This window comes from Mustela erminea, chromosome 21, assembly GCF_009829155.1.
Source record: "Mustela erminea isolate mMusErm1 chromosome 21, mMusErm1.Pri, whole genome shotgun sequence".
Lineage (NCBI taxonomy): Eukaryota > Metazoa > Chordata > Mammalia > Carnivora > Mustelidae > Mustela > Mustela erminea.
The window spans coordinates 32,592,168-32,618,770 of record NC_045634.1 but is presented as its reverse complement, the minus strand read 5'-3'; the positions used below and the strand labels follow the sequence as shown (position 1 = coordinate 32,618,770).

Here is a 26,603-nt window from a genome sequence, read left to right as displayed (position 1 = left end):
AAACCTGGGAATCAAAATTAGATATGCCTAATTATGGAGACCTCCTATTCAAAAGAAATAATGAACATGGTATAATTTTCAAATAATGTACTATAATATAATGTAAGTTAATCCCATATACTTATCACAAAGTTATTGAGGCAACCTGTGCCTCAAAGGACACCAGTAACAGGGGAAAGAGTAAACAAGGAACCTACAGTGTGTTAGTTTGCTGACGGTGCTATAACAAAATACTGGATGGCTTAAATAACAGACGTCTATTTTCTCACAATCCTGGAGGCCAGAAGTCCAAGATCACGGTGTTTGAAGGTTTGGTGTCTTCTAAGGCCTCTCCCTGTGGCTTCGTATGGCTGCCTTCTCTGTATGTCTTCACATGGTCTTTCAACTGTGTACTAATCTTCTCCTCTAAAAGGATACCAGTCCTGTCTCTAAATATGGTCACATTCTCAGGAACTACAAGTGAGGATCTATTGAGAATCCATTTCATAACTTCTGTAGTGCTGAGAAAAAAGCATTAAACTATTTTAACTGCATTTCACAATTTGAATTGTATTAATTATTATACCATAACTTTGGGAATAATTTCATTGCCTTTGCTATATGTGTGGCTATCTTTCTTAAAGTATTAGCATTTTATATTGTCTAGTAATCTCAAAGTAGAAATCTAAGGAAAGCAAAGAGCGTGAATCTCTACAGACTTGTAATAACTGAATTATTTCTTGAATGAATCTACATTCCTCACCCCCAACCCCAATACAGTGGGTTTCCATGTGACTGAAATAGGAAAGTACTACAGGCAAAGAGTGACAGAGGAATTTGAGGGAATTGGTAAATGAAAGCAGACGAGTATACCCCCTCAAAAAAATTAAGAAAATTTATATTCTTTATTCATGTACTCTAATTACTACTTGCCTGTATTCATCTTTAGTTTAAATTATGATACATCTTGGGGTCATCCATGAAAACACAATTTTCTCACTACTAGATTGCCTTGCAATGGAGAAGTTAACTTTCATCTCCAGCTTGAGCTAGAAACCTACAGTTCCGTTGGGCTTAAGGTAACTTAATCACATATGTGCATAATTGTTGCTCTATAAGAAGCTGGTGGCAAGAGCATGCCAGATGCTTCTGTCTAGTTCCTGCATTGTAAGAGAACATTCAAACATCATTTCTTGGCTTGTGAATCAGAGACCATGAATCCACAGAGGCAGCTGATACCCGAAAGAGATACCCACAGGTTTTACTTCCATGGATCCATTCATTATTCAAGTTTGAGACACACTAGTTGATGGCCAAAGATTTTTTTCCACATATCAAAACTGTTACTTTGATATCTTTCTCCAACTTCTTTTTTTGCCATAGGGATCATTTTAAAGATATTATCAGTATTTGTTTTGAAGAAACTTCCCTCTCTAGAATGACCCTCCTTTTTAGAATCTTTTCTGATTTAATTTATTTTAACAAATGTTTATCTGTGTATTCATATTTCTATAGTATAAATCTACTAAATACATTTATGTGACAATTTATTTGTTTTCTGATGCGAAACAAACTGCTATATAAAGTTTAACTGAAAATTCACTAAGCTTCAGTGAATTTATTTTTATTCCAGTCATAAATAGGAAAAAGTTGTAATATACTACTGATTGTGTATTGCTTTATGTGTTTGCTTGTCACCCTCTGCATTGAGGGCTTCAAGGTAGAACTCTTTTGGGTGCTGAGATGTACACAGATTCAGAAGAACAATAGAACAATAAGGTGTGCAAAGATTTGTATTAGAATGTCTGTAATGTAGTTGCTAATGAAAATAGAGCTGATGAGATGTTCGGAACAATAGGATACCATTTTTGAAGTATATACCATAACAAGATACATTTTTTCAAGAATATTACATCAAAATGTTAACTCAGAGTAGTTGGCGATAGAATTAGTGTGAGTTTGAAATTTATTTGTTATTTTCTGAATGTTTGGTAATCAAGTTATAGTCCTTGTAACTTGGTTCACTATGAAAATAGTTTCTGTAGAAAATATGACCTTCCTCATAGAGGTAAGAGATCAGTAAGGTGAACAGGAATGAGACCTGTCGTCCCAAAAGGGGACTGGCACCAAGAAAGCATTGTGTTGGGATTAGTGAAGTAGTACTGGATATTGGGGTGTGTGTGTGGAGGGTCCAGTCCAGACTTACTGAAATCTGGAGAGTAGTAGAACATTCCTACTGGGATTTTGGTGGAAAGAGGGGAGAATTCTGCTCGTGATCTGGAAGGTAACACTGTAAATGCTTTGGCAGAGAAGACAGTCTAAGCAGTGTTTTAGGAACATTATTCTACTTTTGGTATTTAAGTTGAATTAGTGACAAATGGGAATGAGGAGGCTGGATAAAGTAATGCTCAGTTCTTTTTTTTTTTTTTTTTTTAAGATTTTGTTTATTTATTTGACAGAGATCACAAGTAGAAGAGGGGCAGGCAGAGAGAGAGGGAGAAGCAGGCTCCCTGCCAAGCGGAAAGCCCGATGCGGGGCTCGATCCCAGGACCCTGAGATCATGACCTGAGCCAAAGGCAGAGGCTTAACCCACTGAGCCACCCAGGCACTCCTGCTCAGTTGTTCTTATAGGAATAAAAAATATTTGATGATGAACACAAACTAATTTGAGAATTAAGCCAGCTTTACTGAGTATAAAGAAGAAAAGTACACATCGGGTGTACTACAGTCTTCCTGAAGGAAAGAGCTACATGTTTCTCTGCATACCCTATAAAAAGCCGTTTATTTATAGATGAGTTAGTTTTTCTATACTAGGTCTTCCTTAAATAAAGACTTAGTCATATAAACTAGTTTTAAGAACTGGTAAAACTTCCATATTAACTTTTTGATTGACAAAACACTTTTGTGACTGGTTCTTTGGCTTATTAGTAATTAGGCAGTTGAAATACAGCTCTTAGTCCAAGAGGAATGCAAAGTGGCTGGAATTCTTTTAGTGGAAATACATTGTGGTCAATTAAAAGAAGTGAGCAAAGCGTCAAAGGATTTGGATAAGGCGTACAGATAGGAAAACCATTTCCATTTACCTCTTGTCAGCTCATTTTAAACTTAATGAGTATGACCACTCAGTCTTTAAAAGGCCATTGATTTATTAGAGGTCATAATTCTGATTTTTAAATTCACCTACATTTCTAAAAGTTAGAAAATATCCAAGAATTCTTTAAACTTTAATGGTGGAATAAAATTTTAGAGTCCTCCTCAGTAGTGGATTCCCCAAATCCTTTAAGCTTTCTTTTCTTTCTTTCTTTCTTCACACCCCCCCTACCCCCCCCCCCCCCGCCACTTGCCAAATCCTCCAATGATAGAAACCAGCCCCATGCTTCCAAATTTCTGGAATAGTTGCAGATGAGTTGATTAAAAATGCCAGCTTTCTGTTCTGGTCTCGTGTAATTATTTTGGTGGTAGTTTTGATACTTGGTGCTTTTGAATCCACTTATGAGAGAAATGCAGCTTTTTTCACTTTTGCTTTTTGGAGAAAATGCACTGAAGCACGGGAAGCTTTTCTGTTATTTCTTAGTTGTTTTTTGGTTTTTGGTTTTTTTGTATCAATGGGGGAAGAAAACACAAAAATCCTGGAAACATCTGTTTTCCTTCAAGTCTCTGACTTTCCATGTCCATTCCTCAGTTATTACCAACAACTGATTATAAAGTGGGTGATTTTTTTCTAGGATGCTCTGTACAGAAGAACAGGAATTTTAAAAAGCTTGGGGATATGATGTTTCTGAACCCATGAGATAATGCACTTGGGACTGGCAAGCAATTCTCAGCTCTTAACAAACTGAACCATGACCTGGGTTAACTTGCTGTTTGGAGATGCTTTGCTCATTTCACTAAGCTGTCCTTCTGCATTTGGAGGTAGAAACATTTGGAAGATGTGAAGGTAGCATTGTGGTCCATGGCTTAGTGTAGGACTTGGGTCACTTGTTCTGTCTTAGGAGACAGTTATTCTGGAATTTTTCTAATCCTGCCATGAACTTATTTAACAAATCCTGAGGAACTATTTAAATTATTCTCAAATTTCATCTGCAAAATGGGCATATATACACTTATCTAAATCATTGGAATTTTCTGAACTGACAAATACAGGTAGTAGGAACTTTATAACTTAATAGAGAAAGAGATTTGATTAGTGCTGGCATATACGTTCCTTAGAAATAGGATTGTTATAAAATTAACAGCACTTTTCCAGAGCTTAATGGCATTACACTTGAAATCAAATGTGCCAGAAGTATATTATTTTTTTCTTGTATGTACCAGATTCGCCTACTAAATATACACTAACTGGTATAGCCCAACTCCATGAACACTGCTATACTCAGAATTTTCAGTGCTCTTCTGCTGGTGGCATAGCGCTCTTAGTTTGAGTATTGCAAAAATTTGACCTAAATGGATTGTAAAAGGGTACTGAGAAAGATGCTGATCATCTAATGTGATGGGGTGGGAATAAATTCTTATAGCCCCCACCTGCAATTTTGCGGAAGAAAGATAGAGTTTGGGGATTTCTTTTCAGTGCCCACTATGCACAAAGCATAGAACTAGATTTGTTTTACATTTATTAGCTCAGTTAATTCTCACCAAAACCCTAGGGGATGTGTATTGTTTTCTCCTTTTCCTTTCCAAACATAGAACTCGGGGTTCAGTGTGACAAATGGTGAGGTCTGTCGTCACAGAGTTGGTAAGGGGCAGAAGCAGAACTCTAAATTCACTTGTGCCTCTGACATCAGACCACATTGAAGGCCACAGTTCCTAACAGTTGAAATTAGCCATCTAAATAGGGAGGGATAGGGGATTTCTTATTTTTAGTTTTTTTTTTTTTGTTGATTTAACAATGGGGTTCCACTGATGTTGGCTAATCATAAGCTAAGTTCCAAGGTGACCTCAGTGACCTTCTACCACCAGTGTTCCTCCCTTGATTATGTTACCTTATATGACAAAATGGATTTTTCAGATGCTAGGATTACTGATCATTTCACCTTAAAATAGGTTAAACCCACTCCGATCATTTTCTGATCATCTGACACTCATTAAGTTTCTTGACAAGGTAAAAGAAGAGTGAGTAAGTGCCATAGGGATTCTTTGTGAGAAGAGTTCATGGCCGTTAAGAGATGGGGAGTCCCCGAGGCCAGGACCTGCAAGTGGCCTCTGCGAGGCACTGAATTGTGTCAATGAGGCGAAGGAGCTTGGGAGCAGACTCTTCCCAGAATCTTCAGATGGAGTCTGCCTGGCTGACACCACGAGGGCAGCCTGTTAGCTCCTCATAGAGCAGCCAGCCTTCCGGGCTCCTGACCCATAGGAAGATGAGCTGGTCAGTGGGTGTTTTAAAGCTGCTCAGGTTTTGGTAATCACTTCTGTGGCGAGAGGGAACTAATATGTTGAGTGAATGGTCAACCGTGCCCTTGACACAGTTCCTAATCTTGACCTTGGCTGCCCACTTGGATAACACCATCACTTCCCCATCCTTCAGCCTGAGCAGATGCCCTCACCTTGTCTGAGCAGGTTGACTTGTGCCAGCCGGAACAGTGAATCAGTTCTGCCCCCTGTTAGTCTTCCTACACGTTGTTCAAAGGAGAACAGGATCTGGTCTAAAACCTGCACTTTCTTGTACGCATGAATAAGGAGCCCTGTTTTTCCGAAGAGTTGTAAAGTCCTACTGGAAGCCTAGTGCTGCCTGTAAAACACACACGCGCGTCTGTGTTTGTGGAGGAGACAAGTCACCACAGGAAAAGCATCTTGTGTACTCTTAAGAATAAAAAATGCTTTGAATCCATTGGAAAATCTGGCAACTTCGCTCTAAAGTCTTGTTTTTATTAACATGGTTTGGGCTGGACCTTTCTTTGATAATTTAAAATTCCTTTCCACTCTCCCTCCTCCCTGCCTCCAACCCCCATGCCTAAAACATTATTGGTATTTTGGCAAATCCGGCGGGCTTAGAAACAAACTACTTGCTGACATTTTGTCAAGCATCTGTCTGACCCAAAAATATGTTGATGGGTCTGCTCTCCCCATGCTGCTCTTGGGCACGTACTGGGTTCTGCCTTGCAACCCTGAGCTGCATGTGGTTCGAGGAGCACTCACTGCCCTCCGGGTGCCTTTGCAGGGGCTGCCTACCCTCACGGAGGCCAACTGCTGCTTGCGAACTACAGCCTCGGCCGTGGTGCCCTCTACCACCTCTGCAACCGTCTGGAGTCCCTCTCCCTTCGCTTGAGTTTTTTTGTTACAAGACCATCCATATTTACTACTGTGAGGCAGCAGTAATTGTGTTACAGTCACTGAGTCTATGGGTCAGGAGTTCAGATGGGGGGTGGCAGGGATGGCCGGTGTCTAGTGTGAGGCCTGGGGCCTCCGTGGAGGGGGTTTCAAGTGTCTGAGGCCTGGAATTATCTTGAGGCTCTTGAACACACATGTCTGGTGTCTGGGTTGGTATGACTCAAAGGCTGGGCTTGGCGGGGACTGGTGACTGGCAGCCACTCATGACCTCCCTGTGTGGGTCATGGTTCACGTGGCGCCGTGGCTGGGTTCTGTGAGGCCACAGCAGGGAGGCAGTGCCTGGAGTGAGTGTTGCGAATGACCAGGCCCATAGGGGCAGCACGGTATTCTTCCCAGTTGGAAAGTCCTAGAGTGTCCCTGCACGGTGCTCTCTTGCTTCAAGCCACCAGAAACCCACCTAGGTTTGGAGACAGGGCACAGGGACTAGATGGTGCTTCTTGATGGGAGGATAGCCAGGCACACTTCAGTAAAGCATCTTGGACAGGATCTATGTAGCTGCCTTCTTTAGGAAATAGAGCATGCCCCTGTTCACCCTCGGGGACACAGCCATTCACGGTCCACGACACGCACCATAGTCACTGTCTCTCAAGACCCCAAAACTACTCCTCTTTTTAGTTTCCACCTCAGGCTCGAGGCCCAGCATCCTGTTGTCTAAATGGAGCAGCATGTAGGTAAGACACCAGGAATCCAGTTTCTCAAGTGTGGGGTCTCTCAGTTTGAACTGTGAACAGGAGAGACAGGTTACGTGCTCCCAAAGCTGCAGATATACAGTGGGTAAGCAGATTGGGATAACAGTAGCAGACTCTCCTAGGCAGCAGTAGACCTACTGTTCCAGAACAACTCGGAAATGGCAGGGACTAAGATACCAGTCCCTGGAATAAGGATTAGACGTACACCCTGCGACATGTTTCTGTGACTTTTGGGTCTGTCCTGGGTTCTTTGTTCAACCCCCGGATCATACTTTCTCATAAACCATAGCTTATGTGCAGCTAAGCAGAGTTTTAGTTACTTTTGGTTGTATCTTCTATCTTGTCTGTAGTTTAAGGATTTAAGTTTTGGGTTTTTATTTATTTATTTATTTTCCATTTTGTCTTGCCTGGGCAGTTTAGTCCCAATAAAGACAGTTTCTCTAAGGACTTTGTGGGTTCATTATATGACAGTTTATGAACTTAGCTCTTTAGATAGAATCCATATTCACAAATCTCCTGGAGACAAGCCCATTTTTACTTTGGGTCCCTTGTGTGACTTCTGTGGAATAACATCCTTAAGATTTTTAGAAACCCTGATTTTTCTTAAAAGTCTCTCTCTCTCTCTCTCTCTCTCTCTTTTTAAAAGATTTTATTTATTTATTTGACAGGGAGAGGTACAGTGAGAGAGGGAGCACAAGCTGTGCAAGTGAAAGGGAGAAGCAGGCTTCCCGCGGAGCAGGGAGCCCGATGTGGGGCTCAATCCCAGGATCCTGAGATCACGACCAGAGCTAAAGGCTCAGGCTTGAGTTTGGGTCATGACCCCGGGGTCCTGGGATCAAATTCTGCATCAGGCTCCCTGCCGCATGGGGTGTCTGCTGCTTCATCTCCCTCTCTGACTCCCCCTACTCGTGCTCTCTCACTCTCTCAAATAAATAAATAAAATCTTAAAAAAAAAAAAAAAACCAGCAACAGACATCGATTCTCTCTCCGTTCAGGAGGACCAGTCTACAGTCAGTGTAACTGGGCAAAATCAAGGCGTGGGCAGGGCCGCGTTTCCTCTGAAAGTTCTGGTGGAGAACCAGCTGCTTGCTTCTCCCAGGGGCATGGCTTGTGGCCGTGCTGACCAGGGCCTCCACATGTGGCTTCTCCACGGCTCAGACTTCTCACAGGCTGGAAGCAGAGCTCCGGAAAGCCCCCTGAGAGAGGGGGTCTGGTCACCATGCACCCAGACTTAAGGGCCTGGGGGACAAGGACAAAGCGCAGCTGAGAGTCTGTGAGACGAGCAGTGTCACTGAGGCCTTCCTGGGAGAAAGCAGCGTGCCTCAACCCTGCTTCTGTGTCTGGGGAAGTGTTTACAGTATGTGCTGAATTAGGGTTTGGGTTTTTTTTTTTTTTTCTTTTTGCCTGTTTCTGGGTCCCTATCTAAGGTCCACCTGTCTTTAGAAGAAGGGACAGGGGAGCCCAGCAGATCCAGCTTTCACAGTGAACGAAAGCTTACCTTCATTTGTAGAGTAAATCTAGGCACCAAAACAATGTGCAGATAGCTCATGGGAAATGACTTGAATCTACATTAGGGAGTCAAAAAAATATAGTGTACGTGTTTTTCACTCAATAGCTGGGTAATTAACAATGAACTTGAGAGCCAGGTGCCTCGCGTTATATCCTACTGATATCATGTATTATCTCTGTAGTTTAAGGAAGTTTGTTTAACCATTCTGTGCCTCAGTGTCCTCATTTCTAAAGTGGAGATAACATTACCTACCTCATATGATATTGTGGGGATTAAAGTATTATCCATATGCAAAGCACATAGAACAATATAAGAAGTAGCAAATAATTGTTTCTACTAAAAATGCAATTTTAAATATTCTTGTCACACATTGTTACGAAGAGACATACACAGGTAGCCTTCCCCAACACACTATAAAAGCCTTAAACTTCTATCCAGTACTTCCTTGTGAACCAAATAACTATGGAAAATTTTGGGTGCCATCATGAATATTTAAGGGCTAAGCATTCATAGAAGGATTGCCTGACATAAAATTTGAAAAGTCACTGAGGAAAAAGAAATATTTTTTAAAAGATATATGTATTTATTTGAGAGAGAGACAGACTGAAGGTCAGTGGGGGAGGGGGCAGAGGAGAGAGAGTCTGAAGTGGAGCCTGATGCAGGGATCGATCTCACAACCTAGAGATCACAACCTCAGCCAAAACCAAGTTGAGTCAGACACGTAACTGATTGCACCACCCAGGTGCCCTGGAAAAAGAAATATTTTTAAAAATACCCAAATCCTATCCTTTTTTTGCCTCAATAATTTTCTACAAGGTGGAATTTTGGGGAGACCTGAATAACTCCCCAAGATGCTTGGAAGCATTTCCCCCCTTCATTTATTCTTTAGAATCTTTTTTGTTTTTAAACTAATTAGTGAAATCAGCTTCCTGTTTCAAACCATGACATGTAAGGAGGGTTGGAATGTTACTATTCAGTTATTTGCCAGTTTGCATCTACAGGAAGTACGTTGAGAGTTTACCGTGGAGAGAAGAGGGAAATAGATGATATATTTACTTGGAATATTGTCCTTCATTGCAACATTGAAGGAATTCTCCCTTTACAGACTCAAATTAGAACCATCTTAAGAAACTATACAGCCTTTTTTGAAAATGAGAAGTGAAAATTATCCTGGAATATCACACGAATGGATTGAAGAAAAAAGTACAGGGTGGGAAGGGCCATGGTAAGCCCCAGAATTTCCAAACACAAGGACTGACTCTCTAAGCACTTAGATGAAGCTTTTCCTTTCATAGGAAGTTGGCCTCAGCCTTTTCTGGGTGTATTTTTGGACTGTCAAGACTGGGATGACTAATGAGTGGTTTGCTCATGGCTTTCGACCTGTGGCAACACTGGCTGGCTCAGACTCCAGCACCCCCACAGTGACATGTTCATGTCATCCGTGCCCTTTCATGGAGGGATGATTCCCCCCTCTCTCAGCGCCCCTGCCCCTGCCTTCAATATGTGAGCATCCTCCGTGTGGAAGTCTCTTGGTCGTCCCACAGGGACCGATTAGTCACCTTGTCACCCTCATAAAGACATGGCTGCCACTCTCATGGTGAAATAGGTACAAAAGAGATCTGTGACCGGAGGTAGTTTTGAGACTTCTTGTCCTCATCAGTGCTGTCATTTTTGTCCGGCGGAGGATGCCAGGAGTGTTGTGTTTTCAGCCGGGGCTGCTTGCACAGTGCATCACGCCCAGGCAGTCCCCACCCCTACGCGTGTTCTTGATTTGTACGATATCTACGGACACATGGGTTACCGTCTCTGGTTGCCATGAGTATCACTATGGCTGTAAACTTGCTGGGTAGTGTGTGACCTTTGAGATGCTCCCTGTGGGCTTCACAGTTAAAACTCTGTGCAGCTGAAAGTGAACATTGTTTTCCCTGGTTTGTAATGGCATGGGAGGAAGATGAGAGCTCTCACATGATTATTCAGGATTTGGCAGATTCTTGAGCTGGATTTTAAGTGATTAGAGGAAAAAAGACTTTTTTGAGAAAATACTGCTTCATCATCCCTCGAATGCTCTCGTACTCTGAGCAGCTCTAATATGCATGTGAACGTATCAATGTGGTCAATATTTTTGAGCCGTTAGAAACTCTTATTTCTCTTTAGCTTTGAAAGGAGGTTGTACCAGGGGACATTTGACTTGCTGCCTGGATAGAAACCCCTAACCCTGAAAGTGTTCTGTGCATGTCACAGTACTCTCTGTATCACCAAGGACAGCACTGATTTCCCTGCCTCCACTTTGAATGTTGCAGCCTTCCTAGAGGGAGCACAGTTGGTTATCTGTATCTAACTGACAAAAAATCCAAGATGTGGGAGAAATAATGAGTCATTTTGTCTTCAGAATATGTGCTTTTAACCACAAGCTTCTTGTTCTCCAAATCTGTAAATTAGAAAAATTGTAACTACAGTATGAGGATTTCTGAAAAAGTTTTAAAAAATTGTGTAAGGTGCCAAGTGGGAAGCCCTAAATATAGTAGGTATTGCACTTTAAAAAGAAAGAAAGAAAGAAAGAAAAGTCTGCAAAAACTTGATTGAGATGAAAAGGTGCCTGAATTTAGTAAGTTTCTATATTACCTAAAATGAAAGAATTGATTTGCCCCATACATATTACACTTTGAAAAGCCAACACAATTCTGGTTCTCTTTTCCTGAGTTCAGAGTTACTTATAGCAGGAATTAGCCCGTTACTCCTTACGTGGTGATTATGTGATGACATTAGGTCACTGTCTTTTACTGAACATTTTGTGTATGTTATGACTGTTTCAAGGACTGAAGTTTCATGAGTCAAATATATTTTTTTCTCTAAAATTTGGCTATGAAATGATGGTCTAAAATTACTTATCTTCTGCCCATTTCTACCTCCAACCTTCTTGTTGTTGTTTTTGTTTTTGTTTTTTGCCTCCAGTAGGCTAAAAGCCATGGTAATCTACAGGAAATAGAATGTAGGTAAGGCTTTGGCTCTTTGGGGATTCTGACACAGAGACATGAGGGATCTCTTACTTGTTGGCTACTCAGTTGACTGAACAGTAACATCTTAGTTTGGGGAGAAAGATTAAAAAGCTGAGCACGTTGGGGGGTGCCTGAGTGGCTCAGTGGGTTAAAGCCTCTGCTTTTGGCTCAGGTCATAATCCCAGTGTCCTGGGATCGAGCCCCGCATAGGGCTCTCCGCTCAGCGGGGAGCCTGCTTCCCTCTCTCTCTCTGCCTGCCTCTCTGCCTACTTGTGATCTCTGTCAAATGAATAAATAAATAAATCTTTAAAAAGGAGAGCATGTTGAAAATGGCCAAGTTTTCTGAGATCTATGGGAAAATATGTATTAGTCCCATATTACTGATCTGACTCTCAAAAGCCAAAAATGGAGCTGAATCTTCCTTATCTTGAGTTTAGGGAAGGTAAATTTCCTTCAGGTGTTTCTGCACAGACAACTCCCTACCTACCAATAGGAATTTTTTAAAAATGTGATTTCTCAATTAACTGAGTAGATAAATTGCAAGAGAGAACATGATCACCTTTGAAGCTTAAATTATTTGACTGGAAGATCAGGTGCAAAAGTATTTCAAAATCCAGAAAAAAAATTTGAAAATTGAAAAATTGAAAAAAATTTGAAAATCATGATGGAAAAAGGAAACACATCTGAGATGATAGATTTAAGAAGACAAATATATTGCTGATAAGAATTGTAAAGAAAATATAAAATGCCAAAGACAAAATAATGTTGTATTAGATGTCCACTGCTGTGTAATTAATTATCTCGCAACTAAGTGGCTTAAAATGATTTTATTATCTCATAGCTTCTGTGGGGGGAGGCCAGGGAACCTTAGCAGGGTAGTATTATGGCTCAGTCTATCAAGAGATGACCGTCAAATCAGGTGTCAAGGCTGCAGTGTCTGAACTTGACTGTTGCCCAAGCTTCCACGTTCAAGCAAATTCGTGGCCTAGAGAGAATGAAGGAGTGGGCAAGTGCTCCATAGAGGAGCCAAAGTCTTACAACCTTATCTAGGAAGTGACATACCATCATTTGCACTGTACGCTGTAACAGAGATGTCTTGGTACAGTTTTTGAGGGAACTCCACAGGAGTGTGAATACCAGGAAGTGGGGACCTTTGGGGGCCATCTTCAAGACTGCCTACAATGAAAATTATAGAAGGAAAACCTCTAGAATTGAAGGAAACTTAAGTCTAGAATTTCAAAGCTCTCAGTCAATTACAGGTTGGTTAAGAAAGCATGCACGTATATTCTGCCAAAACCAAATGAGCAACAAGGTTAAACTCATTTATTACTACAAAAAGAAAAACATCAAACTGACCAGAGACTGACTTATGCAAAAATGCAGACTAGAAGACTGGGGTCATATCTACAGATGAGTGAGAAGAAAGAACCACAACTCCAAAGTTGTAGATCACTAAAGTAGCATACACTTAAATAAAATAGGAACAGGAGTTTAGAATGTATATTACTCATTTATCCCGTGAGAAAAACAATTGAGAAAATACATTAACCAATAACCAGATGAAGTATTATACAGAATTCAAGATCTGGGAAGATAAGAAAGGAAACAGAAACATGGTAGCATGCAGGGTCATGAGAATATGTGATACCAGTGGAAAGGAAGGGCTCCTGCAAGGGGAGCATAGAACACTCCGTATTTTTGTAACAGCCTCCGAATTTCTGTGGTTTTCTACAATAAAAACTTAGTCCTCACTTGATTATGCTAATCCTCTTCACCTTGGATGACTCTCCCAGAGAGCTGACCTCTGTCAGGCCTTCTGATTTCAAGCCACTTAAGTTCTGGGACTCTACCATCTTAAGTGCTTTTCCATGATTTTTCGGGGAGAGGTAGAGAGAGGCTATAAAAAAGGGCACAAAAGCTTTCTGCTGACTCAGCTTAGAAATGCTCTGCATGACTTGTACCTACATTTCATTGGGTCAGACATGTTCTGTGGCCTCAACGCAGTGCAGGGGAGCTGGAAGTGAAATCCAGAAGACAAAGGACAGCTATGTGTGGATGAGCTCGAAGTCGGGCCATTGTACTGTTAAGTGATCTTAGCAAACATGGGGGTAAGAAATGGAGGTCAAATGCAGTCATGGGAAAAGGCAAGAAAATGAGTAAGAGGTTAGATATAAATTATTTTAAAGTTGTCTTCTAATTGATAAGGGCAGGGGAATACTCTATCTTCATTAAAGAAGGGAGTTTTTATCTTGCCTTCATATAAATGCATCTTCTCTCTATGAGAGCAGAAAAAGCAAAGCCTAACAATAAGTAGAACAGACAGTTGAACTGGATTTCGCCTGTTGTATGAACAAAAATAACCGAGTAAGTGACTATAAAATTAATAATAGAGCAAGGTAGAAAAATGAAATCATTTATATAAGACACTAAATTAAATGTGAGAAATCAAAACTCTTACATTAAAAGAAAAAAACCTATAGGCTATTTTCAAGAAACAAACATAAGTGGATCAAGAAATATTAAAAATAGAGAGGCAGGGGGCGCCTGGGTGGCTCAGTGGGTTAAGCCGCTGCCTTCGGCTCAGGTCATGATCTCAGGGTCCTGGGATTGAGCCCTGCATCGGGCTCTCTGCTCAGCAGGGAGCCTGCTTCCTCCTCTCTCTCTCTCTCTCTACCTGCCTCTCTGCCTATTTGTGATCTCTCTCTGTCAAATTAAAAAAAAAAAAATAGAGAGGCAGTTATAAACTCCTCAAAGAGTGGAGATGACAATGTCAGACGATGTAGTTCTTTAAAAAGGCCGAACGGTATAAAGGGGATATTTGTGTAAAATACCCCCATTCCAGTTTACTAAAAATCACTTCCCTGTAATGGACAGAAACGCCTTCTTCATAATTAAACAAGTAGTTGAAATCAATCATTAACACTGTGCATTGACTGTGTCACAAATTGGTGCCAGATGCTTGCATTGAACTTGTTTTCATCTTGCAGATGTTTTCATCCTAAGCGCTCTGATACGCTGGTGTGATGCTCTTTGACTTGGTAGATGGCTTGGAGTATGAGATTTCCCTCATAGAAATAAGATGGCTGTTTTTGACCAGTATTTCAATGTACTCAATGCCATACATGATAAAAAAAATATACCAACGTTCTTCATTTGCCAAGTGTCTGGCTCTTGAACAGGACTTTAAACTGACACTCCAGTCCAGTGACAAAGGCCCTATACATCAGGGCTCCAGACAGTCAAACCTCCCAAATATGAATGGCATCCGTCCTTGTTTCTCCAGTGGTTCAGCTCTCTCGGACTTTCCGTGGCTTGACCAGAAATTCAGTTGTAACAATTTAGTTGCTAATTGAATCAGACTTTGTGTTCCACACAATGGTTCTATGGGGCAAATGCATCGAAAACAGGAAACATTTAAAAGAAACCCATTCCATTAGTCTGCTGCAGCCGAGATCTTTTTTTTTTTTTTTTTTAAAGATATTATCTCAGAAGTTCACTTGTTGAGTTTACTTGGCTATGGAAAAAACCATTGCAGAGAATATGAAATTACATGGAAATATCTGGTTTAATATAAATGGAATTGTGTGGTGCAGAAGCTCACGAGGCCACGGGGGATGAAAGCTGTTTGGTGACTGACAGGCAGACAAGGTCCGCAGGCCACGCAACAAGAAGCCAAGTCCATCCGGCAGAGTGGGGGACTGACAGCCCGGCCGGAGCCTTGACTAGGACACAAGATGGGGAAGGTGGTGTCGGTGGTACTGAAAAGTACACCTGGCTGGCAAACCTTTCAGGCAGAAAATTCATCAGATTCCTTGGGCGATAAAGCAAAAAAAATGGCAGACTGCATTTAATATTTCCAAGTGGAATAAATTAACCTTTGAATATTTTACTTCTGTCTAAGGGACAAACACATACACACAAACTGAAATAATGGTTAGAGATGTATTAAAAATGGTATCTAAAAGCAAGCTTCACCCCTTCAGACCACTTGAAGCAGATGGGCGCGCTGAGGGGCAGATGTCTCAGAAGTTTTCATGGAAGGTTAAAATCCAAAAAGAAGACAACAAGGTAAGAGAGAAAAACAGAATTTGAGATCATTTCTGTTATGGTCCTTCCTTTCAAATAGGACTATTGTTCATAACATCGTGTGAAGAAAAATACGTGGAAGGCTGCCAGGAATAATGTTTTAGATTTGCTCCATTACCCACAACTTCTTTGACTTCTGTTTGGAAACGATAAATGGTATTGTAACCTGAAAGGCCATTTCTGGTTCAGAGAGGCTGGAGGCTGTGTTCCTATTCCTTTATTATTATTTTTTAAATTCCCAATAGCATAAGCTTCTACCAGATATCTTTCAGCTTTTAACCAGACGCATTGTTTTGAAGTCTGCTAGGGATGAGCTTAGAGCTGCCACTTTGGGGTTGAGATGGAGGTGTAGGGTCAGGAAAAGAGAAAAAATGACTAGAGATTTGTAAATATGTGGCTTGATGTTTTTATTCTTATGTACTTAGGGACAGTCTTCTTGGATGTGGAAGAGTGACTTTTTAAAAAGTCAAAGTCCATAGTTTGAAACCTTTTAAAAACACAGGTGTCTATTTTGGTGACCGAAAGAATTGCTTTTTTCAAGCTTATGCAATTATGTGATCCAAACTTCCTTATCTCAGCATTGTAAGTTACTAGATGAAATGGATGGACGCGTATTTATTCAGTGTCTTCTACTGGAAGTAACCATAATATGTGGGAAAATGAATATGAAATATAAGAAAACTGAACGTTTTGAAACGGCTCAGTCAAGGAGAGTTAACTTTAAAAAAGTTTCCCAGGAGCATCTTGGTGACTTGGTTAAGCATCTGCCTTCAGCTCAGGTAATCATCCCATGGTCCTGGCATCTGAGATCCTGCTTTGGGCTCCCTGTTCAGTGGGGAGCCTGCTTCCCCCTCTCTCTCTGCCCGCCACTCCTCCTGCTTGTGCTCTCTCTCTCTGTGTCAAAGAAATAAAATCTTAAATCAAATTTAAGAATTTGTCCAATTAGGTCTGCATAAGCCAATGATCAATGTTTCAAGCTCCTATGAAATGTGGCAGAAGAATATTATTTTTGGGGATTGCTTTGCAAGTGACTTTAATTTCTCAATTCCCTTTAATGAAGTAAAAGCTAAAACAAAGCACTGCAGGTAATGTATATGCAGGAAAGCCAATAGTCGACTCCAAAGATAACACTTTGTTCTTGTGACAAAAGTCCAGTGAATTAGTGTACACGCACATAAAAAATTTATATTTAAAGCATGATTATATTCTTAATAATCTTCACTTTAACTTCTTCAACTAACCAATAACCCAGTATGACTTCTAGTTATCTGTGGTAGGACTCTTCTGCTCCAGTAGATTTTAATCTTTAGATGCAAATTATACTACAAGCAGAGTTGAAAGACCCTTATTATTTTAATGTCTCTATTTTGGACAATGCAAATGAAAAACCTCATACATTCCATACCTAACGCTAAACTCCATGTCAAGGGACAAGTGTGATTTGACAAAGGACCTCAACTGAGATTTTGTTCCTGTTTGCCTTCAGAGATGCTGTTACCACCCTCCCCGCCCCGCACTTAATTCTCCTTCTACCCAAACTGTTTTTTATTTTAACAGAGATTTTGTATTTTTATCTGAAGACCAATAACCCAAAATGCCATCAAAAGGGGAGAAGTTATTTTTATATTTTCCTTCTTAGAAGGCAGGTTCACAAGGACTCTTGAAGGGTTACCTGGTTGGTGACAGACAAGCTGCCAGTCCACACTGTGACCATCTCTGAGCGCCTCTCCCACACAGGGTGGTGTAGAGCCTTTTCAGATTGTAGGATGAGGCTTTTTTGACTGTGTTCCCATGAACATCACAGACTCAAGAGGCAGAGGGACTTGGGGATAAAATGCCACCTGCCTGGTGAGCAGGGCGCCCCTTCCTTCTCTCAACTTTGTAACAAAATTCTAATGAAGACCCTCCTCCTCCCCACTAGAGCCTCCCCCCTCCCAATTGATCCATGATGTGTAGAGTCTGGGAGGAATTTGTCCACACTAGAGGGTTGAAATAGAGCTTTTAAAAAGCTGATGATTGGTCAGTGTTTTGCTTTCTGAAGTAAAGCAGTGAAGAGGACCTCAGTAAAATGGCAAGTCCCATAATTCTCCCACAGTGTGACAGGTGGCTTGAGAGATCACCAAGGGCTGAGGCAGCTTTCCTCTCCTGCCTTGGTGCCAGGTTTGAAGTGGGAACATCATTAGCGGGGCTAATGCTCTCTTCTCCTTCCATCTACATACATCATTTGGAGATTACAACTTCCAGAAAGTGCCAGCCAGGAGGTTGTGGGGTGATGGTGTCTTCAGAGAGAATCCCCGTGACTCCCAAGAACTAAAAAATGTTCAGAAGAGAAATGAAGGATGCTTGCTGTGCCTACCAGAACTTAAAAATAATTTAGGCTAAAATATCACAGCACTGATGAAAGAATCAAAAACAGATGGATTAAAAAAAGCAGATGGTCTTGGAAGCAATCAACAGTTCATAAGAAAATAAGGCATAATAATGCATACATAGGAAAAGAATGCCATAGCAGAACTCACATGAAGAAATAATTATTTAAAAGTATTGGTAGGGCAGTTGGGTAGATGTTTTGGGTAAAAGTTTAATTAAACCACACCCTATAATTTCTGCTGGTTTAGGAAATTGGATTTTGTAAATGCTATTCAGAAACCATTAGTTTTATAATGAGATTTTTTAAAGAGGGAATGATTGGTATTTTATGTCCTATATTCTCTAGCAAACTTAGTTGTAAGTTTGTATTTTCTCTGGATAATTTTACTTCCTTATGCTAGATATTCTACTACTCTATAGATTTCATATTCTAAGAATAGAGCATGTCCAGTATAATTCTCATTGGTGTTACTGTGTGAAGGAGACACTGAATGTGCCTACCAAGAAATCAAGGTCATTGTTGTGGAGAAGGAAAAGAGGCATGACAGGCTTGCCTGTAGACCTTTTTCCCACATGGCGAAGAGAGACAGGTTCATATCCCAGCTTCAGTCTTATGGTGCCTTGTAGATGTTCCTCTGTGATTAAGGACACCATTTTCTCAATAATTGGCATAATTCTGAAATAAAGGGAAGGAGGCTATGCATAAAGGACATGAAAAATAGCAAATAGAAAAAAGGTTTGAGTCTATAAAATTAAAAAAAATATGTAAACTATATAAACTATAATAGTAGGCTAAAAACAAATAAAAGTTTATGAACAAGTAGATAATCAAAATTAAATTAGTATTGCTGTTTAAAAAGCTCATACAATTTGATAAGTCAAGTAACAGAATAATAATTGACCAAGAATAAGATTGTCTTGGAGAAATAATACACAAAGGTGTATTCTATTTCACTATTGATCAAAAGAACTTCAGATTAAAATAACTTAAGGTATCTTTTCCACCTACAAATTAGCTGAGATTCTTTTAAAGATAACATTTGTCCGGTTGCAAGAAAACTTACAGCTCTCTCAGAATGGGAGCAGGAGAACTAAAGGCCACATCTTTCTAGAGAATGATGTTGGAACTATGTACCAAGATCCCTAGAAGATTAACAAATTTGACCCATAGATTTTACCGACAGGAATGAGCTTAACTAGTCTTTCTCTCTCAAAATAAATAAATCTTTAAAAAAAAAAAGCAAATAGAGACTAATTCTCAAAGATCTTGTGGAATTAGACTAAGCAAATCAGTCTTTCTGCAAAGGAGTAAACAAATATGGGGAAAAATGAAATAGGTTTTTATTTTATGATATGTTGAATTCTTTTTTTTTTTTTAAAGATTTTATTTATTTATTTATTTATTTGACAGAGAGAGAGAGAGAGAGATCACAAGTAGGCAGAGAGGCAGGCAGAGAGAGAGGAGGAAGCAGGCTCCCCGCTGAGCAGAGCGCCTGATGTGGGGCTCGATCCCAGGACCCTCGGACCATGACCTGAACTGAAGGCAGAGGCTTTAACCCACTGAGCCACCCAGGCGCCCCAATCTATTGAATTCTAAAATGGGACACACACACAGTGAGGTGTTGAATAAATGTTTGAGTGTCCTTTACATGCAGAATCCTTTGTTAGGGACTTTGTATACATTGTAGCATAGAGCAGCACTGACAACCAGGGTTCAGAGCTGAGGTTTAGAGAGGGCATGTGGTCCCACAGCTTTGGAGGAGTGTTAGATTTGAACTCTTCCTGCTAGCCCTAAGGAAATTCTGTCAGAAGAGCTCATTTTGGGCAATCTATTTTTGCATTTCATGTTGACAAAACAAGATATGTGAAAGTGCTTGGGAAATACAGTTTAAAACACTCCTATTTCCGCTATGTAGATATTTTTCCCAAAATAAGATGGCTTATAATTTTGGATAGATATCTAGCCACCTTAAAACTGTGAAATCTAGCCTGCAAGGGTTTTGATAGTCTAATCAAAATTTGTATAGATGGAGTGTTTTATTCCAAGGCCAACATGTGGAGGGGGAATTATTATAGATGAGTGTTAGGTGATTACAGTAAAATAAAAGTATCACATGAAAGTTGAATTTTGTTAATGATACTTAGGCTTTCTTGGGCTTTGCAATATACGGAGAATGGTCCTATTTTACTTTTGCTTATTAGGATTTTTATGTTATATGTGCACACCCTTTTTGGTTTGATGATTTTTATAGTTTTATTTTTATTTTATTTTTAAAGATTTTATTTATTTGACAGAGACACAGTGAGAGAGGGAACACAAGCAGGAGTAGAGAGAGAGGGAGAAGTAGGCTTCCGCTGAGCGGGGAGCCTGATGCAGGGCTCTATCCCAGGACCTTGGGATCATGCCCTGAACCGAAGGCAGACGCTTAACAACTGAGCCACCCAAATGCCCCTATAGTTTAGTTTTTAAATTATGACCTCCCCCTTTCCCTAGGCTCGCAGAATTTTATACTTTAACCTGTAACCTTTTTCAACAAACTGTGCTTTGAACTACACTGACTGAACCTTTTGTTGTTCATCTTTTATAAAAGGTACTCTGTATTTCAATAGATCTCTATAAATTTATTTTCTTTTGAAGAAGGAAAGAGTAAAAAAAAATTAAATTCAAATCTTCTAGAAATACATGAGAATTCCCCACACAGCTATTTCTGAGTCATGGTATTTTTTTTCCAACAGCTGTTTAATAGTTACATCTAATCTTATAAGCAAGTTGTATGTTCAGGACACATTGTGGCCTCCTTTGTTCAGTGTAAAACACAGGAGCATTATGTTTTGCTCAGTGACATTTTCCAGATCCTATTGCTTTTAAAAATTGCAGTAAGAATTCTCTCATAGTTAGTGTTTGAAAAATGCTTACTTAAACTGAATTTCTCAGGTTTATGAGCAAAGTGCAGTTTCTTAACAATGAAGGAAATTCACACCAAAATGATAAGAGAAATTCTTTTTTTTTTTTATAAGAGAAATTCTTAATCAAGTCGAAATTTGAATAACACATCTATTTCCAGCCTGGTGCCATTAATATTTAGATGCTTTTAAATTCTCTCACATTTGTTTCCTTTCTGTATTTTTTTTAAATTTTTTATTTTTTTATAAACATATGTTTTTATCCCCAGGGGTACAGGTCTGTGAATCACCAGGTTTACACACTTCACAGTACTCACCAAAGCACATACCCTCCCCAGTGTCCATAATCCCACCCCCTTCTCCCAAACCCCCTCCCCCCAGCAACCCTCAGTTTGTTTTGTGCGATTAAGAGTCACTTATGGTTTGTCTCCCTTCCCAATCCCATCTTGTTTCATTTATTCTTCTCCTACCCACTTAAGCCCCCATGTTGCATCACCACTTCCTCATATCAGGGAGATCATATGATAGTTGTCTTTCTCTGCTTGACTTATTTCGCTAAGCATGATACGCTCTAGTTCCATCCATGTTGTCGCAAATGGCAAGATTTCATTTCTTTTGATGGCTGCATAGTATTCCATTGTGTATATATACCACATCATCTTGATCCATTTATCTTTCTGTATTTTTAAATAAATTTTAAAGATTAAGTTAAAACTCCCTTATTCTCAGAATATTTATCTTGCTCTTTCACAGCCTCTAGACTTTGTGTACCTCTTTACATATTAAAGGGGAAAGAGTTGGAATTGATGTATTTGAAGTACAAGTTTCATGACCTCATTTGACAAAAAGTATGATTGAATTCCAAAATGTGTTACGACATTGTTTTATATAATCACAAGTGGTGACGAATTAAGGTTCTAAAATTTGACAGTTGGTTGAGTCCTGACATTTACTCAGTTTGCTGTCTTAGAACTTTGTGGCAATTTGTAAATGAGGCTGAATTTCTGGACACTTTAATTCTGATTAAAAAGGATTTGGCATTTGGAACTTCCAGAGCTTGTGGGAATTACTTATTGAGGGCTTATTGTGGATCAAGCACTCTTCTAAACAGGAACATATTTGGCAGTTCTGCAGCCAGCAATCAAGGAATTAAAGAATTTCTCTTGGAAATCAACAACTGTGGCCTTGATTCTTGGTCCCAGTGCCGAATGGGGCCATGAGCTCACATCTTCTACTTGGAAAACCAGTTATAGATCGCCACGGTTACCACTTGAGTTCCTTCTGCCAATTTAATAACCAGATTAGCAATATATGAAAGCAGCAGGCAGCTCTGTATATACTCACTACAGTAGGAAGCATCTTGATGTATCAGCTCTCTCGGCAAATAAATTTAAGACCAATGCTGGGAGCAGAGTATATGCAAGTATTTTACATATTTATACATACAAGTATAAATACAGCATTTTGTCAGCTTTACTTTCAAGTAGTTTGTCAGTTTTACCTACAACTCAGTGGAGCTATCACTCAAAAACCCTCAGGTGTAAGTTCAAGTATATCTTGGATGTTCTTGAATTTGTTATTCTCTCGGAAGACCTTGTTTGCTCTGCTTGCCTACCAACATCCAGTACTATTCAGGCACTCTGCCTTGAAATAATTACTTTTTTGGTCTCAAAATGTTTGATTTGTATTTGACTCTTTCTTGCCAATTAAAATTTGTGCATAAAGAGGAATTTCAGTGGAGAGAATTATGTCCCCTCCAAATTTGTATGTTGAAGTCCTGACTCCCAGTGTTTGAAGATGAAGTCTTTAGGGTGAAGACTAAGACTAAAAGAGGTCATAAGAGTGGAACCCTGGTCTGCTAAGGCTGGGGTCCTTGTGTGAAGAGACACTAGAGACCTTGTTTTCCCTACATGTACACAGAGGAGAGACGGTGTGAGGACAATGAGAAGAGAGAAGGCTGCCCTCTCCAAGCGAGGCAGAGGCTTCACTGGAAATTCCCAGAAACAACGTTGGTGGTACCTTGATGGCACTTCCAGCCTCCCAGAAGCGAGGAGATAAATTGCTGTTGTGTGGCCACCGACGCTGTGTTGCGTTACAGCAGCTGAGCTGATGGGGACAGGGCAACGTGTGTTTCTAAGGGGATGAGCTCACACTCGGCTCCTGACAGAGAATTCGGTGCGTCTAGATGAGTTTTCTGTCTGCGGATTCCAAGTCTTCGGGAAGGTACTCTTCACAAGGGGAGAGAGAATCGAGGCATATGAATTTGGTCCAAGACTGGCGGCTCATGGCTGGAAGACACGGGCTGGTGATACGTCATGATCGCATGGCGCTGCGGCCTGGTCTGAAGCTAATGAAGAGGTCGTTCTTTCTAGCAAGGGACCATGAGAGAGAGTCTCAGGCAGGTTCCACGCCCAGCGCGGAGCCAGCCTGGGGCTCCATCTCAGGACCCTGAGATCCTCCCTGAGCGGGAATCAAGAGCCAGACACTTACCTGAGTTCCCCGGGAGGCCCTCAAGTAATTACCAAAAAAAAATCGGAATGAAAATCGTTCCCCTGAATCCCGCTGTGAGCATTGCTTTGGCGGGACATTTTGCCTGGGGGTCAAGACCTTTCCTCCTGTCCCGATGAGAGCGCAGGGACCGCGTGGGTTGCTGAACGCGCTTGTTTCCCCCCCGGAGGGGGCTCGCGCGCTGCTCAGCTGCTGGCGCCGCCTCAGCCCCCGCGGCTCCTGTGGGAGACGACGGCTGTGGCAGAGCACGGGAGCGTGTTCAGGTAAGTCCGTGACGAAGCCGCTTCTTTGCTCCCGTTCCGGAAGTACCTCACACGCCGCCGGTCTGGTCTGCCTCCGAGACCCTCGCTCCCTCCAGATCTCCTCAGCCCGACGGCGAACGCGCGCTGGCGCCCATCTGTGTGAGACCCCGCGTGTGTCCTGGCCGGTGAGTCGTCGCGGGGACACGGAGCGTGTCCGTGTCTCACACTCGGGCCGCGCGGTCACGGAACGTGTTACTTAGAAAGAAATCACGGTGAGAGTCTCGGGCGACCTGGAAGTCAGGCAACAGCATCTGCCGTAGAGCCGGAGAAGAGGAAAGTCTCTGTTTTCCCGAGATCTTCTCCAGAGTGTCTCCCCCATTATGCCACTGAGGTGGCCTCAGGGTGCCCCGCGCACGAGCCATGACGGACGTTCTCTCTGGCCGGACAGGGTGGTCCCGCGGACTCGGACGGGAAACGCCCAAGTGACCGTCGCGGTGGGCGTCCGCCATGCGCGCTGGGCAGCTCCCCGCGCCGTCCAAGGGCGCCTCAGCAGACCACGCGGCTTTGCGTCGGCCATTCCCGGCCACGGCTTCAGGAGCTTCCCCGCGCGCGTCAGGGCCCACCCCGCCCTCCCCGTCACTGCCCCGCCGGCCAGGAGACCCTTCCTTTCTTCTCTTTTCCCTACAATTCTAGTGTGGCTGCTTTTTGTCAGTTCTTTCCCTTTCTGATGGTTTCTTGGCTTTCTTCTTTTTTTGGGTTATGTTCAGTGAGCCAACATGTTAGTGTCTGATTAGTTTATAGATATTCGCCAACCTCATTCGTTTCCGACGTAGCGCGCACCAGCCCATCAGTCGCACCCAGAGCCCATCCCCACGCGTGCCCTCCCTGATGCCCATCCCCCAGTACCCACCCTGCAGCCCCTCCAGCCGCCCTCAGGTCGCTTCCTGGAGTCCCGAGCACTCAGGGTTGATGTCCCTCTCGGATTTGTCCCATTCAGCTTGTCCCTTCTGTTCTCGCCTTTCCTTGACTTCCCTCCTCCCTCCTTGGCCTGCCTCCCGTGAGCAGTTCCAGATGCTGGTCTGCGTCTTTCACGTGCCGAGTATCTGCAGGGAGCATCGGCTTCAGAAATAGCTGTTTTAAGACAGTGGCTCTTACTTGTGTAATCTGTCTGTGCAACCCTTGCACTAGCATCAGAGGAAGCTGGGGGTGCTTGCTGGGACACGCTCACCTGCGCGCTTTTCCCCTGCCCCGACAGCTTCCCTGAGTAGCGGCTGCCGGAAACGTGGGCCGCGCAGACATCCGGGCCGGAATAAGGAAATGAACAGGACTTCCGGGTCACTGTTTCCGGCACATAGGAGAGCAAGGGAACAAAATAGTGCGTTGAGAAAAAAATCTATCCTAGAAAGGAGATAGGAAATATAAAGAATGGGGCATATTAGAAGACATGTTTGCCACAAACACAGCAGGGTAGACTTCGCAATCTTGATGGCAAGAAATCTTCATATGACACTAATACTGAAGAGAAGTTTTTTTTTTATTTTAATTTTAAAAAGATTTTATTTATTTATTTGACAGACAGAGATCATAAGTCAGTAGAGAGGCAGGCAGAGAGAGAGAGAGAGGGAAGCAGGCTCCCTGCTGAGCAGAGAGCCTGAGGCCAGGCTCGAACCTCAGCTCATGATCTGAGCCAAAGGCAGGGGCTTAACCCACTGAGCTGCCCAGGCGCCCTGAGAAGTTTGTTTTTAACATGTCAGCGACAAAGGTTTATTGTGGAGGTGTGATGATAATCTCAAATTTCCACTGAATTTAAATATATACATTTGAACATAAGATTAATTTTTTTTATTAAAGATTTTATTTATTTTGGAGAGAGAAAGCAAAAGCAAAACCATGGGCGAGGGGCATAGGGAGAGGGAGAAACAAGCTTCCCACTGAGCAGGGAGCCCAGTGTGGGGCTTAATCCCAGGACCCTGGGGTCATGACCTGAGCTGAAAGCAGGTGTTTAGACAATAGAGCCACCCAGGTGCCCCAGGAAGATTAATTTTTAAAAAGATGTAGAATATGTGTAGCTGCTTTAAAATGAAAAATCTGTGACTTCAGCAGCACATTACAAATATTATTATAAAGTCATATAAAGTAGTGTTGAATATACAAGAAACATTTTTTTCTTTTAAAAGTATTTATAAATCTGGAGTTCGCACATGGGTCAGTCACGTCTCATGGAGCCTGATGTATACTCAGCCCCAGTGGGTGAGTCCATGAGCAGCATCTGAGAATTCTGAGCTGTGCACTTGTAGATAATGTGGACGCCAGGTCCCGGTGGTGTAGGCCCAGTACCTAATCAGATCCTGTGGTTGGAACTGCAGATGGCATTGACACTGAAGCCAATCCCTCTGTCAGTGGCTCTGCCTAGGTGACATAGGGTATTTGTGCATCTGATTGAGGTTCGGGACCAATGCACAGGGAGTCTTAAGTTTTGCTTTCTGGTGGAGAGTTGCTCAGTTTTGTTTTTTCAAGGTAATTACTCCTTTTAGCAGTAGAGACTTTCCAAAGCCTCCATGTGTGACTACCTTTGAGATGAAGAAATCAGGAAGAATGCTGCTTTGAGCTATCTAAGTTACTTAGAATTTAAGTAGAATAAGAATTAGAATTATGGCATGAGGGAGACAGGATTTTTCATGTATAATTTTATACATGAAACATTAAAAAAAATTTCCTCTTAAGGGGAGGGGGATCACTGATTTCAAGAATAGAGCTTACTAAACATTTAAGAAATATTTTTAAAAACACTAAAAAAAAGTGTTCCTTTTAATGGGGTCACTAATCTCAAGAATGGGGCTTCCCTGAAGTTCTTAGAAATGTTCTATGTGTGTGTTTTGCCCCCTCTTATGTAGTTTACTATAAACTTTGCAACTTCAGAGGTGGGACTGCATACACAATTTTATTCAGGCCCTTCTTTCATAGGGCAAGAAATTGAGACCCAGAAGGTGTTGGT

General features: G+C 41.6%; 1 protein-coding gene across 1 annotated transcript; it reads right to left on the bottom strand.

Moving 5' to 3' along the window:
- Nucleotides 1-265: 265 nt before the first annotated feature.
- LOC116581702 lies at nucleotides 266-25,068 on the bottom strand. The gene is made up of 5 exons (XM_032328910.1): nucleotides 23,846-25,068; nucleotides 23,349-23,814; nucleotides 6,874-7,024; nucleotides 5,520-5,657; nucleotides 266-453 (listed from the first exon to the last, which is right to left on the bottom strand). Exons 1-5 carry the CDS (start codon nucleotides 24,115-24,117, stop codon nucleotides 266-268), a joined length of 1,215 nt encoding a protein of 404 aa, XP_032184801.1. The 5' UTR covers nucleotides 24,118-25,068.
- Nucleotides 25,069-26,603: the final 1,535 nt, after the last annotated feature.